This window comes from Salmo trutta, chromosome 15 (genome assembly GCF_901001165.1).
Source record: "Salmo trutta chromosome 15, fSalTru1.1, whole genome shotgun sequence".
NCBI lineage: Eukaryota > Metazoa > Chordata > Actinopteri > Salmoniformes > Salmonidae > Salmo > Salmo trutta.
This window is the reverse complement of record NC_042971.1, coordinates 34560621-34582070: the sequence shown is the minus strand read 5'-3', so window position 1 is coordinate 34582070 and position 21450 is coordinate 34560621. Positions and strand designations below refer to the sequence as shown.

Genomic DNA, 21450 nt, shown 5'->3' with positions numbered 1-21450 from the left:
AGCTGGTTCTTGACAACAACACCAGTAGATTATAGAAGATAACATGGGAATCATCCCATTGCAAAGCCATGCTGGCCTGACTGAATATAGGCAGATCCCCACTCACTGTTACTAATAACACATATGGGGTTAGAGTGCGTAGGAGTAGGTGAAGAGAGGGGAAAAAGATCTGTCAATAAAACAGCAAGAGGCTGATGAAGAACCGAAAGCTAAGTTGCCATTTCTTCTGTGGCCAATTTGCATTCCTTTTCTCGATCCATTTTTTTTACAAAAGAAGAAAATAGCCCCTGCGTAAATGACGGGAAACGTCTAAACCTTAATTTACATAAACAGATATCACATCTGCTTTACTCTGTCAGGATCACATCTGCCTCTCTCTCCCTCCCCCTCTCTCCCCCCTCTCTAGTATTTTCCTCTAGCGTTGAAGAGAAGCAAACAGGCATCTGGTTTGCATCAAGCGTTCCTAACGACCTTATGTCTCTCATAGTCCACCACAGCCAAGAGAACAGGAGCAATACTCTTTCTGGACACAGTCAGAGACACACACACAAACAAAGAGGTGCACAGACCAAACCTACTATTGATATAAGTCAAAAAACGTAACCAACAAAAACAAATAGAAACAACACTAAAACTTGAATTTTAACAACAACCTGGGAAGTGGGTGTGGCCATGAGAGGAGAGTGAATGACAGCCAGTCCATCCTCAGTTGGAGGGAAAAAGGAGAAGGAGTGACTGAGGGGTGTAGCAGTGGCGCAGGGCAGAAAGAGAGAGCTGCAGCTAGTAAGTTATCACAGAGAGGAAACGTTTGAATTGTCTCAAGACTATACCCGACAGGCAGGCAAGCAGCCGACACAATAAGAGCCAGGGAGGGGGCAACCTGTTTCCACTGACTGGTGTGGAAGGAGAGTGGTACTTTTACACACAGTTCCCACAGTCCTTAGAGCAACCCATTAGAAAGCATTCTTCCCTGACAAAGGAGGGACAAAAGATGGCCTGTCTCCTTTTTTCTCTGCAGCAAGTAACTTATATGTTGAATGGCCACCCCTTATAACATTCCACTCAATGTGGAAAGTGCCTCTTCTTCTCATTTGAAATACAGACTGTCAAATTAAAATAAGCAGTTTCACCCAAACAAAACAACATTGTTTTCAATGTGTGAAATTTGTCTCCATATCAAAATAGGAGGAGCGGTCCCGGTCAGATTAACAGCTAATAGGTCAATGCACCGCCAATTAACTCCATGGCTCTTACTTCCAGCCTGTTAATTGGCTGTTGTGTGAGGTGGGAGGTTGCTAACTGGCGTGTGGTTGGCCGGCAAGAGAGAGAGAGAAACCAGAGAGAGAGACCAGAGAGAGGGGGAAAGAGAGAAAGACCAGAGAGCGAGGGAGAGAGAGAAAGAGAGGGAGAGAGAGACCAGAGAGAGACCAGAGACAGAAAGAGAGGCAGAGAGAGACACACAGTAGCCTGGCTCAGATTCAGGTTTATGTCTCCCTCCCTCTCCCGTTTGGCGGAGGTGGCCCAGATGAGCTGACCTAGCAGGCAGTAATCTTTCACAGGCATAGACAGGATCACACTACAGAGCAGAGACTTCTCAGAAGAAGCTCCCAAATCGCATACTCCCCTCACACTGCGCCGACCACTAGAGCCAGAACGATACCAGTATCGTAATACTCGTTAGTATCGTTGCAAGGAAACAACACACAAAGCGGCTTTAACTTCTTTAGTAAAACAGCCTTAATGTTGGAAACAAACATCATTAAGTATTTTCCAAGCTATAGCACCCAATATTTTACATACAGCAGATTTTTAAAGGACCAAAGAGTTACTGGTAGTGTCACAGCCCTACCGATAACCAGCACACACCTCCCTGACACCAGTGTATGAGATCTCTCCAAGAGCCTGGTGACACAAGATACCAATATACGGAACAGGGATGTGGGCAGCTGAGCAAACATTTAGGAAAACTACAATTCTGGAGGACCTATCATCCTTCCACTCCCTCCTCTTTACATTCTCTTCCTCTGTATCCCCTGCTAAAGCCACTTTCTACCACTCTACATTTCAAGCTTCTGTCTCTAACCCAAGGAAACTATTTTCCACCTTCTCCTTCCTCCTAGAGGCGTCACTCCAGATACCCTGGTTCGAATCCAGGCTGTATCACAACCGCCGTGATTGGGATTCCCATAGGGTGGCGCACAATTGGCCCAGTGTCGTCCAGGTTTGGCCTGTGTAGGCCGTCATTGTAAATAAGAATTTACTTCTTAACTGACTTGCCTAGTTAAATAAAATAAAATAAATAATCCTCCAACAGATCAGCGGATGACTTTGTCAACCACTTTGGAAAAAAGGTTGACGATATCCGCTCCTCATTCACTCAGCCTACTGAGTCCACTGGTCTCACTCAAATAGAACTACCCTACGCCTTGACCTCGTTCTCTCCTCGCTCTCCAGATGACATCCTGTGACTAGTGAGGTCTGGCTGCCCCGACAACCTACCCGCTCGACCCCAACCCCTCCTCCCTTCTCCAGACCTCTCTGGAGACCTCCCATTCCTCATCAACTCATCCTTGACCACTGGCTGTGTCCCCTCTGACCCGAGACCTGTATCCCTTCTTTCTTTTCTTTGCAAAACACTTGAGTGTGCTGTCTCTGATCAACTCTCTCGTTAGCTCTCTCAGAATGATCTTCTTGACCCTAACCAGTCAGGCTTCAAGACAGGTCACTCAACCGAGACTGCTCTTCTCTGTGTCACGGAGGCTCTCCGCACTGCCAAAGCTGAATCTCTCTCCTCGGTTCTCATCCTCGTAGATCTATCCGCCACCTTCGACACCGTGAACCATCAGACCCTCCTCTCCACCCTCTCAGGGCTGGGCGTCTCAGGTTCTGCACACTCTTTGATTGCATCCTACCTGTCAGGCCGCTCCTACCAGGTGACCTTTCCTCTTCTCTCTATACACCAAGTCACTCGGCTCCGTCATATCCTCACATGGTCTCTCCTATCATTGCTATGCTGATGACACTCAACTACTTTTCTCCTTCCCCCCCTTCTGACACCCAGGTGGTGACACGCATCTCTGCGTGCCTGGCAGATATCTCAACTTGGAGGTTGGCCCACCACCTCAAGCTTAACCTCAACGGAACTGCTCTTCCTCCCAGGGAAGGCCTGCCCCCTCAAAGACCTCTCCATCATGGTTGACAACTCCAGTGTCGCCCTACCAGAGTGCAAAGAACCTTGGAGTGACCCTGGATAACACCCTATCATTCTCTGCAAACATCAAAGCAGTGACCCGCTCCTGCAGGTTCATGCTCTACAACATCCGCAGTACAACCCTACCTCACACAGGAAGAGGCGAGATCCTAATCCAGGTCCTTGTCCTCTCCCGTCTGGACTACTGCAACTCGCTTTTGGCTGGACTCACCGCTTGTGCCATCAAAACCCTGCAACTTATCCAGAATGCTGAAGCCCGTCTGGTTTTCAACCTTCCCATGTTCTCTCATGACACCCCGCTCCTCTGCACACTCCACTGGCTTACAGTCAAAGCTTGCATACACTACAAGACCATGGTGCTAACCTACAGAACAGCAAGAGGAACTGCCCCTCCCTACCTTCAGGCTAACCCTACACCCCAACCCGAGCTCTCCATCTGCCACCTCAGGTCTCTTGGCCCTCCCACCCCTACGGGAGGGCAGCTCCCGCTCAGCCCAGTTAAAGCTCTTCTCTGTCCTGGTACCCCAATGGTGGAACCAGGTTCCCCCTGAAGCTAGGACAGCTGCCCATCTTCCAAAAACATCTGAAACCCTACCTCTTCGAACAATATCTTAAATCCCCCCCCCCCCTTCTAGCTTTGACTCTACTGAAAAATGTCCTTTCTATGCCAGTGATATGTTTGTCCCACTTAGCTATCTTAAGATGAATGCACTAACTGTAAACACACACACACACAGGTGTTTGTGGGCCCATTCCAGCAGTGTTTGTTTGTGCTAAGAGGTGAATGTAAGAGGGCATGGTTTTGGAGGTGGTCAGTCCCTCCAGTCACAGGTGTCTATGCTCTGGTAATTAAAGCTGCAGTCGGTAGCTCATTAAACACCAAGATGAATGTCTTGTGATCCACAGGGCTCCGGGGGATTTTCCCATCCAGGCTAGAGAGGAGCTTTTCCCCCCTCTTTCTCTGTCTCTCTTCCCCCCTCCTTCTTTCCTTCCCACTCTTCCCATCCATACGCAGCAGCCGAGAGAGATGGACCAGTAGTGGTGCTGCTTGCTCCACAAAGTCTCTATTACTAATGAATGAACATTTCAAGAGCAGAGTAAGGGGAGAGAGCGCACCTGCCCGCCTAGCACCCAGGCACCCAGAGCCGGAGCTTTATTTAAAAGGAGCACTCGTGTGCCTAAGTTGAAAATGTTGGAGAACACAAAGAAATTTAGGAGCACAATAAAACATATTTCAGATATTAAAAGCTAGAATCCTACATTTTTCTAGGCGCACTAGTGCTCCTAAATAAAAAATTCCAGGTTGCACAGCAAAATATTTTGGCGCATATGCAAGTAAAATGGTCGCACTGTAGAGCCATGTGGCCGCATTCCTCCCAGTCCCCATCCTCATCTGTGATGCACTGCACCAGGCCCACAGCCCCCCAGCCAGCCATCAGAGAACAGGGAGGGAAGGGGAAGGGGAGGGGGTCACATTCAGGAGATTAGCCCTGGAAAATGGATCCCAAAGCACAAAAGGCATCAACCCCCCTGTCTCTAAAAAGTCAACTACAAGCCAGTCGAGTAGATTTATCCATTTACTTATCTCAGAAGCCTTTCGCGGCTGACACAGAGAACAGGGTCAAACCGAAGCGCTCAGAATCTTTAGCCTGGGTTAATAGGGAATATTGCTCACCAATTATCTTAGATCCACATCAACAGCCCTGCCGCTACAGTGCTGCTGCAACCACAACCAACCTTAATCCAAACAACCTCAAGCAAGCTTAACGTAATTGAGAGCGGTTACAGCTTGGTTGTGTTCAAATTGTATGCAGGACATCTGGGTGGGCAAACACTCATGTTTTTCCCCAGGTGTGGCCAGATAACAATACAAAGCCTTTTGGATATGTGTTGAGATAAGCCTGAACTACTCCATCTCACTTAATCATGTAATGTTTATCAGTTATATCCAGAAGGAGGAAAACTGACACTATTAAGGCAGTTGCACTTGTCAAGTGAAGTCTTAGACCGTTTTCACATTCATGATAGCAAAGGGAAATGCTGTTGTGTCGCGCATGATACTCGCCCGACAGTTGCCCCCCTCCGAGCACGTCAGCGTAAACAGAACCGTCTCGTCAAGCTCAACACTCCCACAGTATAAATGGTAAAAGCAGAGCAATGTTTTTGAAAGAGATTAAATTGTTTTATCTGAAATTTCTGTAACAGCCCGTTACATTCTGAAGTTGGGGGCCCAGAGTTTTTCGTGATCTGGCAGGCTAATCTAGGTAAAACTCCAGGAATAAAAAATGTCTAATCAGGTCATATGGTCAAAAAGAATCCTGGAAAAACCCCTGGCCCTAGGGAGGATGAAAACGTAAAAATCCTGTCAAACAAATCATGAAGCGAATCAGTCTAAAAAATAGTACTTTGTCCCTTGTGTATTTAGGCAAATGCCAGCGCGCCACACGTTTTGTCGGCGGCCCTGCTGTGCGAATTGCCACACAATGCTACAAATGAAGAAACATAACCTATATGTATGATCTATATGCAATTTATTTTTGCATGGTGGGAATGGGCTTTTAAATTAAACAGCTCAACATCTCAACTCCCCGGTGAATTATATCCACGTTTTCAGGCACAATTTGCTTTTACCAGATGTAGCCTAATGATCTGCATGATATTGATAAAGATGAAGCATGGGTTGTTGTACTGTTTGTAAGGTAGGCCTACTGTAATTTTAAATTTGTATTAGAGGGGTAATCGTTCATCTTTGATAGGCTAACATTACTTGATGAAGACAGGTTGTTAGCTTTAGCTAGCAGTACCTCTGTGTTTTTGTCTTGAAGCTAAAATGTAGTACCCGCAAAACGTCTCAACCTCTCAACGTCAACAGTGAAGAGGCGACTCCGGGATGCTGGCCTTCTAGGAAGAGTTGCAAAGAAAAAGCCATCTCTCAGACTGGCCAATAAAAATAAAAGATTAAGATGGGCAAAAACACAGACACTAGACAGAGAAACTCTGCCTAGAAGGCCAGCATCCCGGAGTCGCCTCTTCACTGTTGACGTTGAGACTGGTGTTTTGCAGGTACTATTTAATGAAGCTGCAAGGTGAGGACTTGTGAGGCGTCTGTTTCTCAAACTAGACTCCGTAATGTACTTGTCCTCTTGCTCAGTTGTGCACCATGGCCTCCCACTTCTCTTTCTATTCTGATTAGAGACAGTTTGAGCTGTTCTGTGAAGGGAGTAGTACACATCGCTGTACAATATCTTCAGCATCTTGGCCATTTCTCGCATGGAATAGCCTTCATTTCTCAGAACAAAAATAGACTGACGAGTTTCAGAAGAAAGTTCTTTGTTTCTGGCCATTTTGAGCCTGTAATCGTACCCACAAATGCTTATGATCCAGATACTCAACTAGTCTAAAGAAGGCCGGTTTTATTGCTTCTTTAATGAGTACAACAGTTTTCAGCTGTGCTAACATAATTGCAAAAGGGTGTTTTAATGATCAATTAGCCTTTTAAAATGATAAACTTGGATTAGCTAACACAACGTGCCATTGGAACACAGGAGTGATGTTTGTTGATAATGGGTCTCTGTACGCCTATGTACAGTGAGGGGGGGAAAGTATTTGATCCCCTGCTGATTTTGTACGTTTGCCAACTTACAAAGAAATGATCAGTCTATAATTTTACTAGTAGGTTTATTTGAACAGTGAGAGACAGAATAACAACAAAAATATCCAGAAAAAAGCATGTCAAAAATGTTATAAAATTATTTGCATTTTAATGAGGGAAATAAGTATTTGACCCCTATGCAAAACATGACTTAGTACTTGGTGGCAAAACCCGTGTTGGCAATCACAGAGGTCAGACGTTTCTTGTAGTTGGCCACCAGGTTTGCACACATCTCAGGAGGGATTTTGTCCCACTCCTCTTTGCAGATCTTCTCCAAGTCATTAAGGTTTCGAGGCTGACGTTTGGCAACTTGAACCTTCAGCTCCTTCCACAGATTTTCTATGGGATTAAGGTCTGGAGACTGGCTAGGCCACTCCAGGACCTCAATGTGCTTCTTCTTGAGCCACTCCTTTGTTGCCTTGGCCGTGTGTTTTGGGTCATTGTCATGCTGGAATACCCATCCACGACCCATTTTCAATGCCCTGCCTGAGGGAAGGAGGTTCTCACCCAAGATTTGACGGTGCATGGCCCCGTCCATCGTCCCTTTGATGCGGGGACGTTGTCCTGTCCCCTTAGCAGAAAAACACCCCCAAAGCATAATGTTTCCACCTCCATGTTTGACGGTGGAGATGGTGTTCTTGGGGTCATAGGCAGCATTCCTCTTCCTCCAAACACGGCGAGTTGAGTTGATGTCAAAGAGCTCCATTTTGGTCTCATCTGACCACAACACTTTCACCCGTTGTCCTCTGAGTCATTCAGATGTTCATTGGCAAACTTCAGACGGGCATATATATGTATTCTTGAGCAGGGGGACCTTGTGGGCGCTGCAGGATTTCAGTCCTTCATGGCGTAGTGTGTTACCAATTGTGTTCTTGGTGACAATGGTCCCAGCTGCCTTGAGATCATTGACAAGATCCTCCCGTGTAGTTCTGGGCTGATTCCTCACCGTTCTCATGATCATTGCAACTCCACGAGGTGAGATCTTGCATTGAGCCCCAGGCCGAGGGATATTGACAGTTCTTTTATGTTTCTTCCATCTGCGAATAATCACACCAAATGTTGTCACCTTCTCACCAAGCTGCTTGGCGATGGTCTTGTAGCCCATTCCAGCCTTGTGTAGGTCTACAATCTTGTCCCTGACATCCTTGGAGAGCTCTTTGGTCTTGGCCATGGTGGAGAGTTTGGAATCTGATTGATTGATTGCTTCTGTGGACAGGTGTCTTTTATACAGGTAACAAGCTGCGGTTAGGAGCACTCCCTTTAAGAGTGTGTTCCTAATCTCAGCTTGTTACCTGTATAAAAGACACCTGGGAGCCAGAAATCTTTCTGATTGAGAGGGGGGCAAATACTTATTTCCCTCATCAAAATGCAAATCAATTTATAAAATTTTTGACATGCGTTTTTCTGGATGTTTTTGTTGTTATTCTGTCTCTCACTGTTCAAATAAACCTACTATTAAAATTATGGACTGATCCTTTCTTTGTCAGTGGGCAAACGTACAAAATCAGCAGGGGATCAAATACTTTTTTCCCCCACTGTAGATATTCCATTAAAACACAGCTGTTTCCAGCTACAATAGTCATTTACAACATTAACAATGTCTACACTGTATTTCTGATCAATTTGATGTTATTTGATGGACAAATTATATATTTTTCTTTCAAAAACAAGGACATTTCTAAGTGACCCCAAACTTTTGAACGGTAGTGTATGTGTGTGTGTGTATGTGTGTGTGTGTATGTGTGTGTATGTATGTGCGTATGTGTGTGTGCACATGTCAAGCCTATTTCAGCCCTTCCCACTCAAATTAAAACACTTCACCTGTGAATATTGCCATTTTTCATAAGCAGAAAAAGACAATAAAAAAGAACACACAGTAAACTAGGTCCGCGGCATATAAATTGTGTTTTAATCACACGTCCTTGAGCAACTGGCACAATCAAGATGTGCTCCTAGAGATAGTTTTGGAGTCGGTCGGAAAGGGAAAGGAAAGGGGATACCTAGTCAGTTTTACAACTGAATGCATTCAACTGAAATGTGTCTTCTGCACTTAACTCAACCCCTGAATCAGAGAGGTGCGGAGGGCTGCCTTAATCGACATCCACATTGAACCGAAAGAGGCTGACAAAAACAACAATATATGCATTCAATATTTTACTCTTTCCCACAGGATGGATGGATTTTCACCAGACGCCTCATTCAATCTGAGGGGCAGCCATCTTCACAGGTGTCAGGGCAAGGAAGAGAAACAAAGACCTGACCTGCAGACAAAAAGGAAAACTGGCTTGCTCTGCTCCTCCAGTGTACTGAAATATGCCCTTTGGAGCTTGGCGCTGCCCTGAGAGGTGCACATCAGAGCTGTTCTGAATAGTAAAGAATGGGCAGGCCTGGAAATGTGTAAAGACTTTGGGAGAGCCAACAAAAACTAACAAGAGCAGAGCTTTGCCAGCAGATTATTAGTGCCACACACATCCATACTAAAATAAAACCCTTCAAAGAGAAGCTAAATTAAGCACATCTCCTTCCCCTCAGAACAAACCTCCAAAACAACATAGTTGTCCATCCGTTAAACAGCAGAGGGACCATTGAAAGACAAGTGCACTCCTCTTTCCTCCCTCCCTCCCTCCTCTCTAGAGATCTGACCCAACATGCAGTAATAAATGAATGCGTGTGCTGCTCAGTTGTGGCACCCCAGGGAGCACAATGGAGATGACTGGGCTGATAAGAGATCCTGCTCTGCACAACAGACAACTCTCTTTCGTTCCCGTTAAACCCCCACACAGCAAGCTCATATTAGGCTGTTTTACATTAGTAAAATGTGTAGTAAGATCTATCTCTCTTCAACATCCGATTTGCATCTTTCTGTTTACAATATCCTTACATTAGCCTTGGATGTGGTGTGGCCAAAGCCACATTCCTGCGTTGTGTGTGTACAGCTACTAGCATTCCGTAAATACCATATTACAGACAAACAAAATAAGGACAGCGATTCAAACTATACAGGAGCTTCTCATCTAAACCACATTGCACACTTGCAAAAAAATGTGTGTCCTGGAACTAGTATGCGTCATCAAACTAGTGTAGCGTAAAGAGGCCCGCAGTCCAACTGCAATATAGAGGGGCTGATAGTGTGTATGGTTCCATAACAGCCACAAGAGTAAACACTTGAAAAGGTTGAATCAAACTGATACTAAACCAGAAGTTTTTTAGTTTTTTTAACTTTTGTTTCCGGGCTTCATCTGCTTGAGAAACTTTTTCAATTTCATCAGAAAGACGGGGAACTGACTGGCTGGGAGCCATGATTGCAAAGTGGAGCCTGCAGCTTGCAGTCTGCAGCCTTGGAGTCACCTGCGGCTGAGTGGAGGCTGGAGCAGAGGGAGGGAACAGGTAGGGAGGGCTGGTAATGCCCAGGGGAGAGAGAGGGAGGGAGAGATGAAGAAAAAGAAAGCGAGAGAGGGAGTGACTGCCATAGGAGGCAGGCCCACTTGGGCCTGGCAGAGCAGGAGGGAGGGATGAAGGGAGAGATGGAGGGAGGGATGAAGGGAGAGATGGAGGGAGGGATGAAGGGAGAGATGGAGGGAGGGATGAAGGGAGAGATGGAGGGAGGGATGAAGGGAGAGATGGAGGGAGGGATGAAGGGAGAGATGGAGGGAGGGAAAGGGGGCACACAAGTAGCAGGCCCAGGAACCAGGGAGAAATTCACCACCAAACAATTACCCTCTCAGACAGACAGACCTCTGGTCCTAATTTCTATGCAAAAAAGATCAGTCGTTCTTTGAGGGCGGGAAGAAACCCTGCTGGCATTTATCTGTGGAGGATGCCCCTGGATAGGAGAGCGACTCCCCCACCGGCTTCTAGGGCTGCCGGGGGGAGGAGGGTATTTGCATGAGGATAAAACCCTATGCAAGCAGTTTAATTTTGCAATCGCGTCCGTTCGCTTGCTCAGAATAATTTTTTGTGCATGGCCACAGGAAGATTAGAATTGGTTTTCTCAAATGTCCTGATAAAGAATAGGCTAACAGAGTAACTTGTCCCCCTCCGACATGGGGAGAATAGTGCAGGGCCTAGCTAGCAGTCTGCCCCCCCCTTCTCTCTCTCTCTCTCTCAAAGGGATTACTGGCCCACTGTTTACACAGAAATGGCACTTGCTCAAAATTAAAAGACTTTCTCAGGCCATTAATCTAATGAGCGTGGAAGGGGAAAATGAGCCGCCACCATTTCTGCTGCCGACATGAAAGAATATAACAGATTTTCATGTTTACCACCAACATTGCAAAAAGGGGGGTTAAAAAAATGACAAACAAAAAAGTGCTTAACATTTCCAGGGATTACCCCAATTTGACTTGGACGGTTTGACTGAGGAAAAGGGCAAACCCATCAGCCACTTGCACGGAGGAAAAAGGGCAAGGTGTTAAGCAGCTGACAATGGCTGAATTCCAAATGACTGCCGATGGAAAAGCCAGCCCGATCGCCGCCACTAAAACACACACGTTGTCACCATCTTCTGTGTTGCTTCACACTTTCACTGCCAGCACGCCAAGGAGAGGCTCCATCCCACTGCTGTCCACACACATACACAGTTCATTTAATGCTCCAGCCCTGCAGGTTATTACCGGAGCCCACCAGGGCTGGATTGGCTGCCATCACGCCATTTAGCTTCCACTTCCAGCCCACTTCAAGCACAACATGTCATAATGAAGGAGGGCCACGGGCCGGCTGTGTGTCTGTGTGCAGGTGTGTGTGTCATGGCTCAGACTCAGGAGTTCAATCTCCCAGCCAGAGAGCATGAATAAAGATGGTCTCTGTCCATCAACCACTGTTGCTGTAGAAAGAAGGAAATGTGAGAGGATGGAGGGAGGAGGGAAAAGAGAGAGAGCACCAGGCCAGACCTCCATGATGTGTTAGGCTCGTTTCTGCATCGTTGCTCCTGCATATAAAACATTTCACAGAAGTCATGAGAGGAGGGATCCATTCCCCCCCACCCTCTTTTCTATCCTCCTTTTTAAATGGGAAGATGCGATAAGCTTTCTGATATTGCCTCGGCGACACAAAGTGCAGGGCGCTGCTTTATCGTGTGCTGGAGGGCAGAAGGCGCTTAGATGCCACGATAAGGCAGACAGTGCGTGCACACACACACACACGCAGAAAGAAATAACTACGGTGGCAGTAGTGAGTGTTTGCTCCAAACAGTGGGAGTTGACCTGCAGGTGAAGGCTGTTCTCTGCCAGGCTGGCTGCTTGTCATTTAGGGGATGAGGGGGAAACTAAGGGAGCTATCTGGTTAACACTATCACCTTCTAAGCTCTCACAGTGAATTGATCTCCCCAGAGTTCACAGCGTCAGTCAGCCTGACATTCAACCCCTGCCCTGAACCTTGTAATATTTGACATTATACAACCAGCCCTTTAACTATCATCATTATCACCACAGGCTTAGGTATTGCTCTGAGGTCTGCAGCACTCAAGAGGCTCCTTTTCATGATCTTTTACAATAATCACCCATTTAACCAGCTCTGTAACCTTCGATGAATGCATAAAAAGGTTAATTGAAAGAAACATGAATCCCTCATTTATCTCTTGTGAGCAGCAAAGGCAATCTTAAACGTGGTCTGAGTGGGCCGTTGCTTGGACTGTATTCTTCAGTCTTATTTGTATTATTGTTTCATTCACCTGTCACTTCCCCCCTGCTACTCCCCCCCACGGACATTTATCCTGCCCCCACCCCCCAATGGACATTTATAATTGTTACAGTTGTAAATATGTATATATTATTATTATTATTATTTGTATTATTGTTTCATTCACTTCTCTTTTTGACCTGCGCTGTTGGAGTTCAGAACTGAAGAATATCACTATATCCTGCAATTACATCTGTGGCTAATAAAAATTTAAAAAATACATCTAATTACATTTTTTAAATTATAAGCCAAAGCCATCACACATGCTTAGTACTGCTGTTTCAAGTTATTGGACCATGGCAGGTATTCTATTCAGGTTAGCGTGAGTGTGTGTCTGTGTGTGTACGTGCACCCACTCCCTCTATCCTGTCTCACCTGTAAGTTCGTGATGGATCAGCTCTGCGAAGTTAGGGTCGTCCCCCCACCAGAACAGCCAGAGCTCCCTACGTCCGGGCCGCTGGCTCCGCCGCCACACACTCAGCACGTCCGCCTTGAGGCAGCGGCTGAAGCTGCACAGGATGGGGTCCTCCTCGGTCACCGGGAAGAGGATCGGCGCAGAGGTGGGGCCCTGCCACACGTACCGCTTCCATTTGATCCCAGTCAGATCAGCCTGGGAGGGAGGGAGGGAGGGAGGGAGGGAGGGGAGGGAGGGAGGGAGGGAGGGAGGGAGGGAGGGAGAGAGTCAGCCACTGCCACAGGAGCCAGGTACCCGTGGGTAAACATTTTAACACTAGAAAGGTCATGGGGATCATTTTGAAATTGCCCCCTCCATATATTTAACACACGTACTGTATATTGTTAGAATTTCGAGATCACGAACAGAGTTTTAAGAGGAAGTTTTAAGAGGAAATGTTTTAAGAGGAAATGTCATTTTTTCAGTGGGGCGCCAAAAAGTGACTTTTTTGAAATCCTCCTACATTGTCACATGCAGGTAAGATGCTTCTATATAGTATCAGAAAGTGCAGATTCTGAGGTTTCCAAAACACTTAACATTGCCAAATATCTATCAAAATTGAAGAGATGAGCTCTATTTCAAAATATCACTTTTTCCAAGAACAACCACTATTCAATGCGCTCCACAGGTGAACAATCGGCAACAGAAAGCTATGATCCCTTATTAATGTTACTTGTTAAATACACTTCAATCAGTGTAGATTGAGACAATTGAGACATGGATTTGTGCCATTCAAAGGTTGAATGGGCAAGACAAAAGATTTAAGTGCCTTTGAATGGGGTATGGTAGTGGGTGCCAGGCGCACCGGTTTGTGTCAAGAACTGCAACACTGCTGATTTTTTCATGCTCAACAGTTTCCTGGTGTATCAAGAATGGTCCATTGAGGCTGTTCTGAGGGCAAAAGAGGGGGGTGCAACGCAATATTAGGAAGTTGTTCCTAATGTTTGGCATACTCAGTGTATTTATTAGACTGTTAGAATGTTAAGTCAAAATGAGTCCTTATTGGCCTGAAGGCCAAAGAGGCCAGGACTTCTAGTGTTACAGTAAACGTTTAAAAAGCAAAAGCATTCATTCTCCTTTATGGAGCCTCCGCCTCATCAGGAGGAACACTTATGACAAGGAGACACACAGGCAGGCAGCCACAGGAATAGAAAAACAAAGAGAGATAGAGGAAAGGGAGATGGGAAAACAGAGAGAGAGCGAGGAGAAAGAGACAGAGATAGAGGCAGAGGGAGGAGGATAAGAAGATAACAATATGGACAGAGGAGAGATAGCAGAAGGAGAGAGATAAAGGAAGACGTAGAGTGTTGGATTGAGATGATAGATAGATAGATAGATAGATAGATAGATAGATAGATAGATAGATAGATAGATAGATAGATAGATAGATAGATAGATAGATAGATAGATAGATAGATAGATAGATAGATAGATAGATAGATAGGAAACAAGAGGTAACAAGAGGAAAGGCTTCATTATAAACAGAAAGAATCGTGGCTCAAGAGAGAAGCAGCAAAAAAAGCCTTGGCTTGTTTTTGTTCCAATTGTGTGCACTTTAGCTTCAGGTGCTTTCAATCTCAACATGAACAACATGAACAACATGAACAACATGTTCAATGCTCTAATAACAAAACCTCCCTAATGCTTGTAAATGGGCTCTGACCACCTTAATCCTTTTTAATGATGAGTGCTTTGGGGAGTGTGCTCTATATAAGCCAACATTGTCCGGCTTTTATAGAGAGGGGGAACACAACTCAGAGAAATTCATTGGTTGTAAATCACTAGCAGCAGCACAGAGTACTACAGGGTTATGAAGTGTTAAACCAGGAACATTACGCTCCACTGCTACAGCTGCCTGCCTACCCCTGGCGGCTGGCTGAGGCTCATCAGAAAGCAGGCCCTACGTACAGCATTTAACACCATAGTACCCGCAAAACCCGTCATTAAGCTCGAGATTCTGGGTCTTGACTCCACCCTGTGCAACTGGGTCCTGGACTTTCTGACGGGCCGCCCCCAGGTGGTGAAGGTAGGAAACAACATCTCCACCCCGCTGATCCTCAACACTGGGGCCCCACAAGGGTGCGTTCTCAGCCCTCTCCTGTACTCCCTGTTCACCCATGACTGCGTGGCCATGCACGCCTCCAACTCAATCATCAAGTTTGCAGACGACACTACAGTGGTAGGCTGTATTACCAACAACAATGAGACGGCCTACAGGGAGGAGGTGAGGGCACTCAGAGTGTGGTGTCAGGAAAATAACCTCTCACTCAACGTCAACAAAACAAAGGAGATAATCGTGGACTTCAGGAAACAGCAGAGGGAGCACCCCCCCCATCCACATCGACGGAACAGTAGTGGAAAAGGTGGAACGTTTTCAGTTTCTCGGCGTACACATCACGGACAAACTGAAATGGTCCACCCACACAGACAGCGTATTGAAGAAGGCGCAACAGCGCCTCTTCAACCTCAGGAGGCTGAAAAAATGTTGCTTGTCAACTAAAACACTCACAAACTTTTACAGATACACAATCGAGAGCGTCCTGTTGGGCTGTATCACCGCCTGGTACGGCAACTGCTCCGTCCACAACTGCAAGCTCTCCAGAGGGTAGTGCGGTCTGTACAACGCACAGGGCAAACTACCTGCCCTCTAGGACACTTACAGCACCCAATGTCACAGGAAGGCCAAAAAGATAATCAAGGACAACAACCACCCGAGCCACTGCCTGTTCACCCCGCTACCATCCAGAAGGTGAGGTCAGTACAGGTGCATCAAAGCTGGGACCGAGAGACTGAACAGCTTCTATCTCAAGGCCATCAGACTGTTAAACAGCAATCACTAACATAGAGGCTGCTGCCAACATACAGACTCAAATCTCTGGCCACTTTTATAAATGGATTTAATAAAGGTATCACTAGCCACTTTAAATAACGCCACTTTAATAACGTTTACATATCCTACATTTCTCATCTCATATGTATATACTGTATTCTATACCATCTACTGCATCTTGCCTATGCCGTACGGTCATCGCTCATCCATATATTTATATGTACATATTCTTATTCATCCCTTTACATTTGTGTGTATAAGGTAGTCGTTGCGATTTTGTTAGATTACCTGTTAGATATTACTGCACTGTCGGAACTAGAAGCACAAGCATTTTACTATACTCGCATTAACATCTGATAACCATGGGTATGTAACCAATAAAAATGTATTTTATTTTACGTACAACCAGTCAGCGCTTCCTGTGTCCATGTCCTACACTGAGGCCATACACTGTCTCTCACACACACCACCCACCTCCGAATACATCATGCCTTCCAGTGTTTTAGGCTTACACTCAGTGCCCATGTCATACACTGAAACACCGCAAAGACCAACACTACCATCACAACCTATCTATCTATCCTTGCAGCACGGCAGACAACTGATTTGCATGAACTGGGCCTACTACAGATTCTTGAGACGGGCTATTTTCCGCTGCCAGGTGATATATTCAAGTTGACAAACTGTCACTTTCACTTTGTTAGAAATAGACAATTACAATTAAATTGGCGGGTAAATTTAAATCAATGTAAACACTACGAGCATGAGCGAATGATTAAGCCTGGTTGTGGTAGTGGCGCACTAGTCTTTAGCCTAGACGGCTATAAACTGGGAGATCACTAGTCTTTAGCCTAGACGGGTATAAACTGAGAGATCACTAGTCTTTAGCCTAGCCTAGACGGCTATAAACTGGGAGATCACTAGTCTTTAGCCTAGCCTAGACGGCTATAAACTGGGAGATTAGTGGTGGGGGGTGGTGTTGTCAAAACAGAGCGCTCTGTGGTGTGGATCACAACAACAAGTTAGTTATCCATTATAACATGGCAGCCAGGAAGACCATACGCTGGCCGACAGTGGCCAGTCAGAATGCTACAGATATCAAAACACTACAATGATCTAACTAGAATATGATGAGCAACTGTAACTACAAAATATAGATTTTTTTAAAGAGATTTTATACCAAATATTGAAAGCTCATGGGCTGTTGAGTTTAGTGCCACAATCTATCAAATTTATAAGATATGACTACAAAAAAAAAGACTTTCCTCAACACTACTCTTTCCCACGTGTTCCTACATGTTTTTCATTGCTAGGATTTATTGTGATTGGCAGGCACACCAACTCCCAGCTTCTTCATGCATTACCAATTCATCAAGCAACATCATAGGAAATATCTCACATCAGGAATTTTGCTCAAGGGCATTCAAACGCTGTTCCAGTCAAGACATCATTCACAAGCCCATATTAATTTATCATATAGGCCTATAGCCTACCGGTTCATCAAGTATGCGCTACTGTACAGCTGTACAGCTTATTCCTTTCACCAGTATACTACTACTGTTGCTGCAGTTTCTGTTTCAGAAACTTCATCCACCAAGCCCTCTCTCTCTCATGGTGGCAGACATAGTGGTGTGAGGAACTACCTGACACCTGCATCTTGCAGAGAAACATCTGTGCTGCAAGGAAAGAAAAGGGAGGGGAAAAACTGTGTGAAACCAGATCGTCTGCAATTATAGAAACTGACTGTTTCTGAAACGGGTGGCGCTTGGACTGTAAGCCTGCATATATGCCCGTCTTACTTATTCTTCTTCAGAAATGCATTTTCATCGCACAATCCATTCTTTTGATTACAGCTCTGAATTGTTTTTATGTTTTTTCCGTCAATGTTAGGCTCTCCCTGTCAAAGATCAAGTCCAAGCTTTCAATCCATAAACTAGGCTATTATTCTCTGCTAATGTTATCTGGCAATCTTCCAGAGGCAGATTGCGCCAGCAAAAGTCTGTGTGCCTTCTGCAGTCAATCAATCAATCTATCTTTTTAAAATCAACATCTGAGTTACAGTCTGAATGTGTCAGAGAAACCTGTGTGCTTCCTTCAAACTGACATGAGTGTTAGTATAATGCTCAGGTATGTAGACAACTGTGTATGCAAAATGTCCTCCCACCAGAAGTGCAAGAACCGGGTACGAGTTAAGATTCCTTTTTCAGATGCTGAGGCCTTCAGGCCAAACTCCCATAGCGGCTATAGGGGAATCTGAGGGCAAAGCCATTTGACGGACTCAGAAAGTTGATGTAAAATCTGTCTGGGATTTGCGGGTTACGACCCCTCCTTTCGTCAGATGCTCACCTTCCCTCTCACAGCTCAGAACTCCAGGTCCCATTGTGGAACACACTAAGTGCCAACAGCTGCCTTCCTTTCCCTTGCTTTCCCTTCCTGCCATTCTCCCTCCCAGCGACTTCAGATTCCCCTATAGCCGCTTTATTCCAAGTGCAATAGCTCAAATCAGCAAAAAGGTGTAATGAGTTCGCACTCAAAAAGATATTGCATAAAGCTTACTTCATTATTCGATTTTCAATAGTTCAAATTAAGATGTTGGACTTACATGCACTTTAAGCACTAAAGATTTTGACATGCAAACCTTTGCACTATCCTGCCAACTTTTTGTAAATATTCTGTATATATTAGTGATAGGGGAAGAAATCGATACAGTTACATATCGCATTTTTAATTTTGGACAATATTATATAAATATTTGACTCCAAGTATCGATTTGTAAAAAGTGTTTTGCTACTGCAGGTAGCATTAGCTACCACTAGTAGACTGTACGTGCGGCAAAACTCCGGTATTTTTCATCACAAAGCTTGTTCTCCATCTTCTTTGTAAATAGTGAGCCAGCATGTTTTCAGAACTTTTGTATATATTGCCCTGACTGATCAAAACGCGTTTCTCATGCTCTCTCGTCTCTCTGCAGCAGACATATAGCGAGAAAGATGTTTGGAGCATCAAATCTCAATATATTTAGAATCATGAGAATCACAATACATATCCCAGCAAGTACATATCTGTTGTTTTTTTCTGTTGTTGTGTTTTACATTTGAATGTGATCTTGTCTGTATGTACTTTGACTGCTGCTAAATGAATTTCCTCTAGGACATTAAAGTTTTCCGAATTTTCTGAATCAGAGACAAGCAACAGGTGAAGTTGCTCAAACCATCCCCGAGCAGACAGATAGACACCCCACCACCACTACTAGCATCTCTCTGTGTCACGGTCTCACCCTCCCACTGCAAAACATGAAACTAGTCTGTTTGCATCTTGGAAAACTCTGGAGAAATGCAAATCCACTCGGTCTACAGCATTTCCACCAGCACAGGCTTTTGTCACTGTTGCAGTGTCTTTTTCAATCCTGCCTGGCCCAAAATGAGCGTCACAATAACTATCTTCTACTCAAGGCTGAAAACTTATCCTGACAAAAGAGTCTAGCAGGGCCGTTGTGACGTGACTATTGATTTATGAAAATAATGTGCTATAACACATACCAATTCATCTACAAACAAACTTCACCACCCAGAAATTTGCAAGCAAAAGCCGCTTAACTTAAAAAACAAACGAGAATTATACATTTTAAAAAACATTGCAATAAGACTCATGAGAACCATTAGCTATGGGAAAAGTGCCAAGCTGTGTTCACTGCATTCTTTCAGCCTAAAACCACAATGCCTGTTCAGAGTGTGAGTCATACAGGACCGCAAACAGCAGCACTGGTCTCATGCTCATCTCAGTCTGCAGTAAAATGTCTCCCAACTATTGCAATACAGCAACTAGTCATTCACTACTAGCCTGTCCTGTTCATTCAGCTTTACTGTCAAATGCTTTGGAAAAGGACGATTCAAGTCCATCAATATTTATCTATTTAACCTTCATGAAGGGGAATTGTTCATCTCTGTCATACAGTACATACTGTACAGAAAAAAATGCTATGCATTGCTGGAAACATATAGTTGGCGCACTACTGAGAAGTTCATAGATTGGTCTAGCTTGTAGTAGGAGTGCGAGGGACAAGACGGAACGTCTGAGCTTTTTCCTTGAGTATATTATGTACTTTTGGTTGTGCATTTTTGATAGCTATATCATTCAATTGTTTTACGACTGACTAGCAACAGTATCAATCAGCACTATGAGAACTAAGACATACAAATAAATACACAGATATAAAACAAAACAGTGAATTGCATTAATATGTCATGAAAAATGTATTCAACTTGAAAACTTGCCAGACGGGATGTAAGTACTACATTCTAAAGAGATGCACGAACAATATCCAAGAGTACATTGGCTGTCTCTTAATATTTCAGCTCTTTTAGGTGAGCACGAGCCAAGAATGTAAACAACAAATGATTGGAAAGCAAACTTGACAACTTCAAAGGAAAAGTATAAGTCCGCAAATACGCTACAATTTATCAGTAGCTAGGCTCTTCATTGGCTACTTAAAAGAAACAATGTAGCAATCAATGTATCGTCACAACTACATTGGCCCACTGACAACAACAACACGATGGAACATGGAAGTTGAAATTAGAAGCCAATGTTCACGAGCCTTTACTTTCCATGATCAAATGCCACATGTTTCTTCCATTTAGCTCGTTTGCTATTTGTGCAAATGAACAACATTGCAAGCTAGTTAGCAGGCTAGACAACTGCTTGGGTTTATTTTAAGGTCACATAAATAAGATACACAATGCATGCGATAAAAAGCATAATGATATGGAACGTTAATTCAACCAAGTAAACAACTAGACAAAAATGTAATCATGCATGATATTCAACGTTGCTGTAGATAGCTAGGTAGCTAGGATGTTTATCATCACCACACGTTACATTAGTTGCACTTTTTTTGCCTAAAACTCTCAGGGCTGGAATGCATTGGATATGATCAAACTGAAAATGTGTGATGGCAAACAGCATGCATGCAGCTGCAAGTGACAGATAACACTATTATTCTTTAATCTTGCACAACTTCAAAGTATGCAAATAAACATTGCCTTAGTGAATGATGTTTGAATTGCAGTGCTCGACAGGCCCTGCCTGCTTTTCCATTGCTGTGGCTACTAACGTTAGCTCGCTCTTTTCAGCTAGTTAAAAATGGCTGCTTTTCCTTTAGTTTTAAATCTCTTACCAGACAGAATAGATTGGAGTGGCAATCCTCCAAGCTGGCCCCGTTTGGTACAAAACAAGAACTCATCCTTTCACAGCGAGATCGAACATTCCATCATTTCAGTTCCCGAGAAAATAAAGACAGATTTTCAAATGTATTTTGCAAGATGTATAATAAGGTAATAAACGATAATTATTTTTAAACAATTGGCTGGAGAATGTTATTCAACAACCCTTCGAATGCTATTGTCCGCCCTAAAATAAAAGCTGTCAAAATATCTCCTCCACAACCTCTCTATCGACCTCTCGAATACACATGAAATAAAACATTTAAATGTAGCGAAAAATGCTCTTAAAACAAAAAGAAAAGGAGAGCAAAGAAGCAACTATCCCCCTCCCCCTTAGCTTAAAACGGTTTTTGCTAAAAACGTTACTCTACTCCTCCATCACCATCAAAATCAATCTAAAAACGA

At 44.4% G+C, this 21450-nt stretch overlaps 1 protein-coding gene across 1 annotated transcript in view; it reads right to left on the bottom strand.

The window, feature by feature from the left end:
- Positions 1–21450, bottom strand: part of med13a (mediator complex subunit 13a) — a 121498-nt gene that overhangs the window by 99886 nt on the left and 162 nt on the right. Inside the window, exons 1-2 of the mRNA XM_029691161.1 lie at positions 21000–21450; positions 12915–13149 (exon numbers count right to left, since the gene is read on the bottom strand). The exon at positions 21000–21450 is cut by the window's right edge and continues 162 nt beyond it. Of these exons, the coding sequence (XP_029547021.1) occupies positions 12915–13149; positions 21000–21065 (301 nt within the window). The 5' untranslated portion in view covers positions 21066–21450. The remainder of the gene's footprint in view (positions 1–12914; positions 13150–20999) is intronic.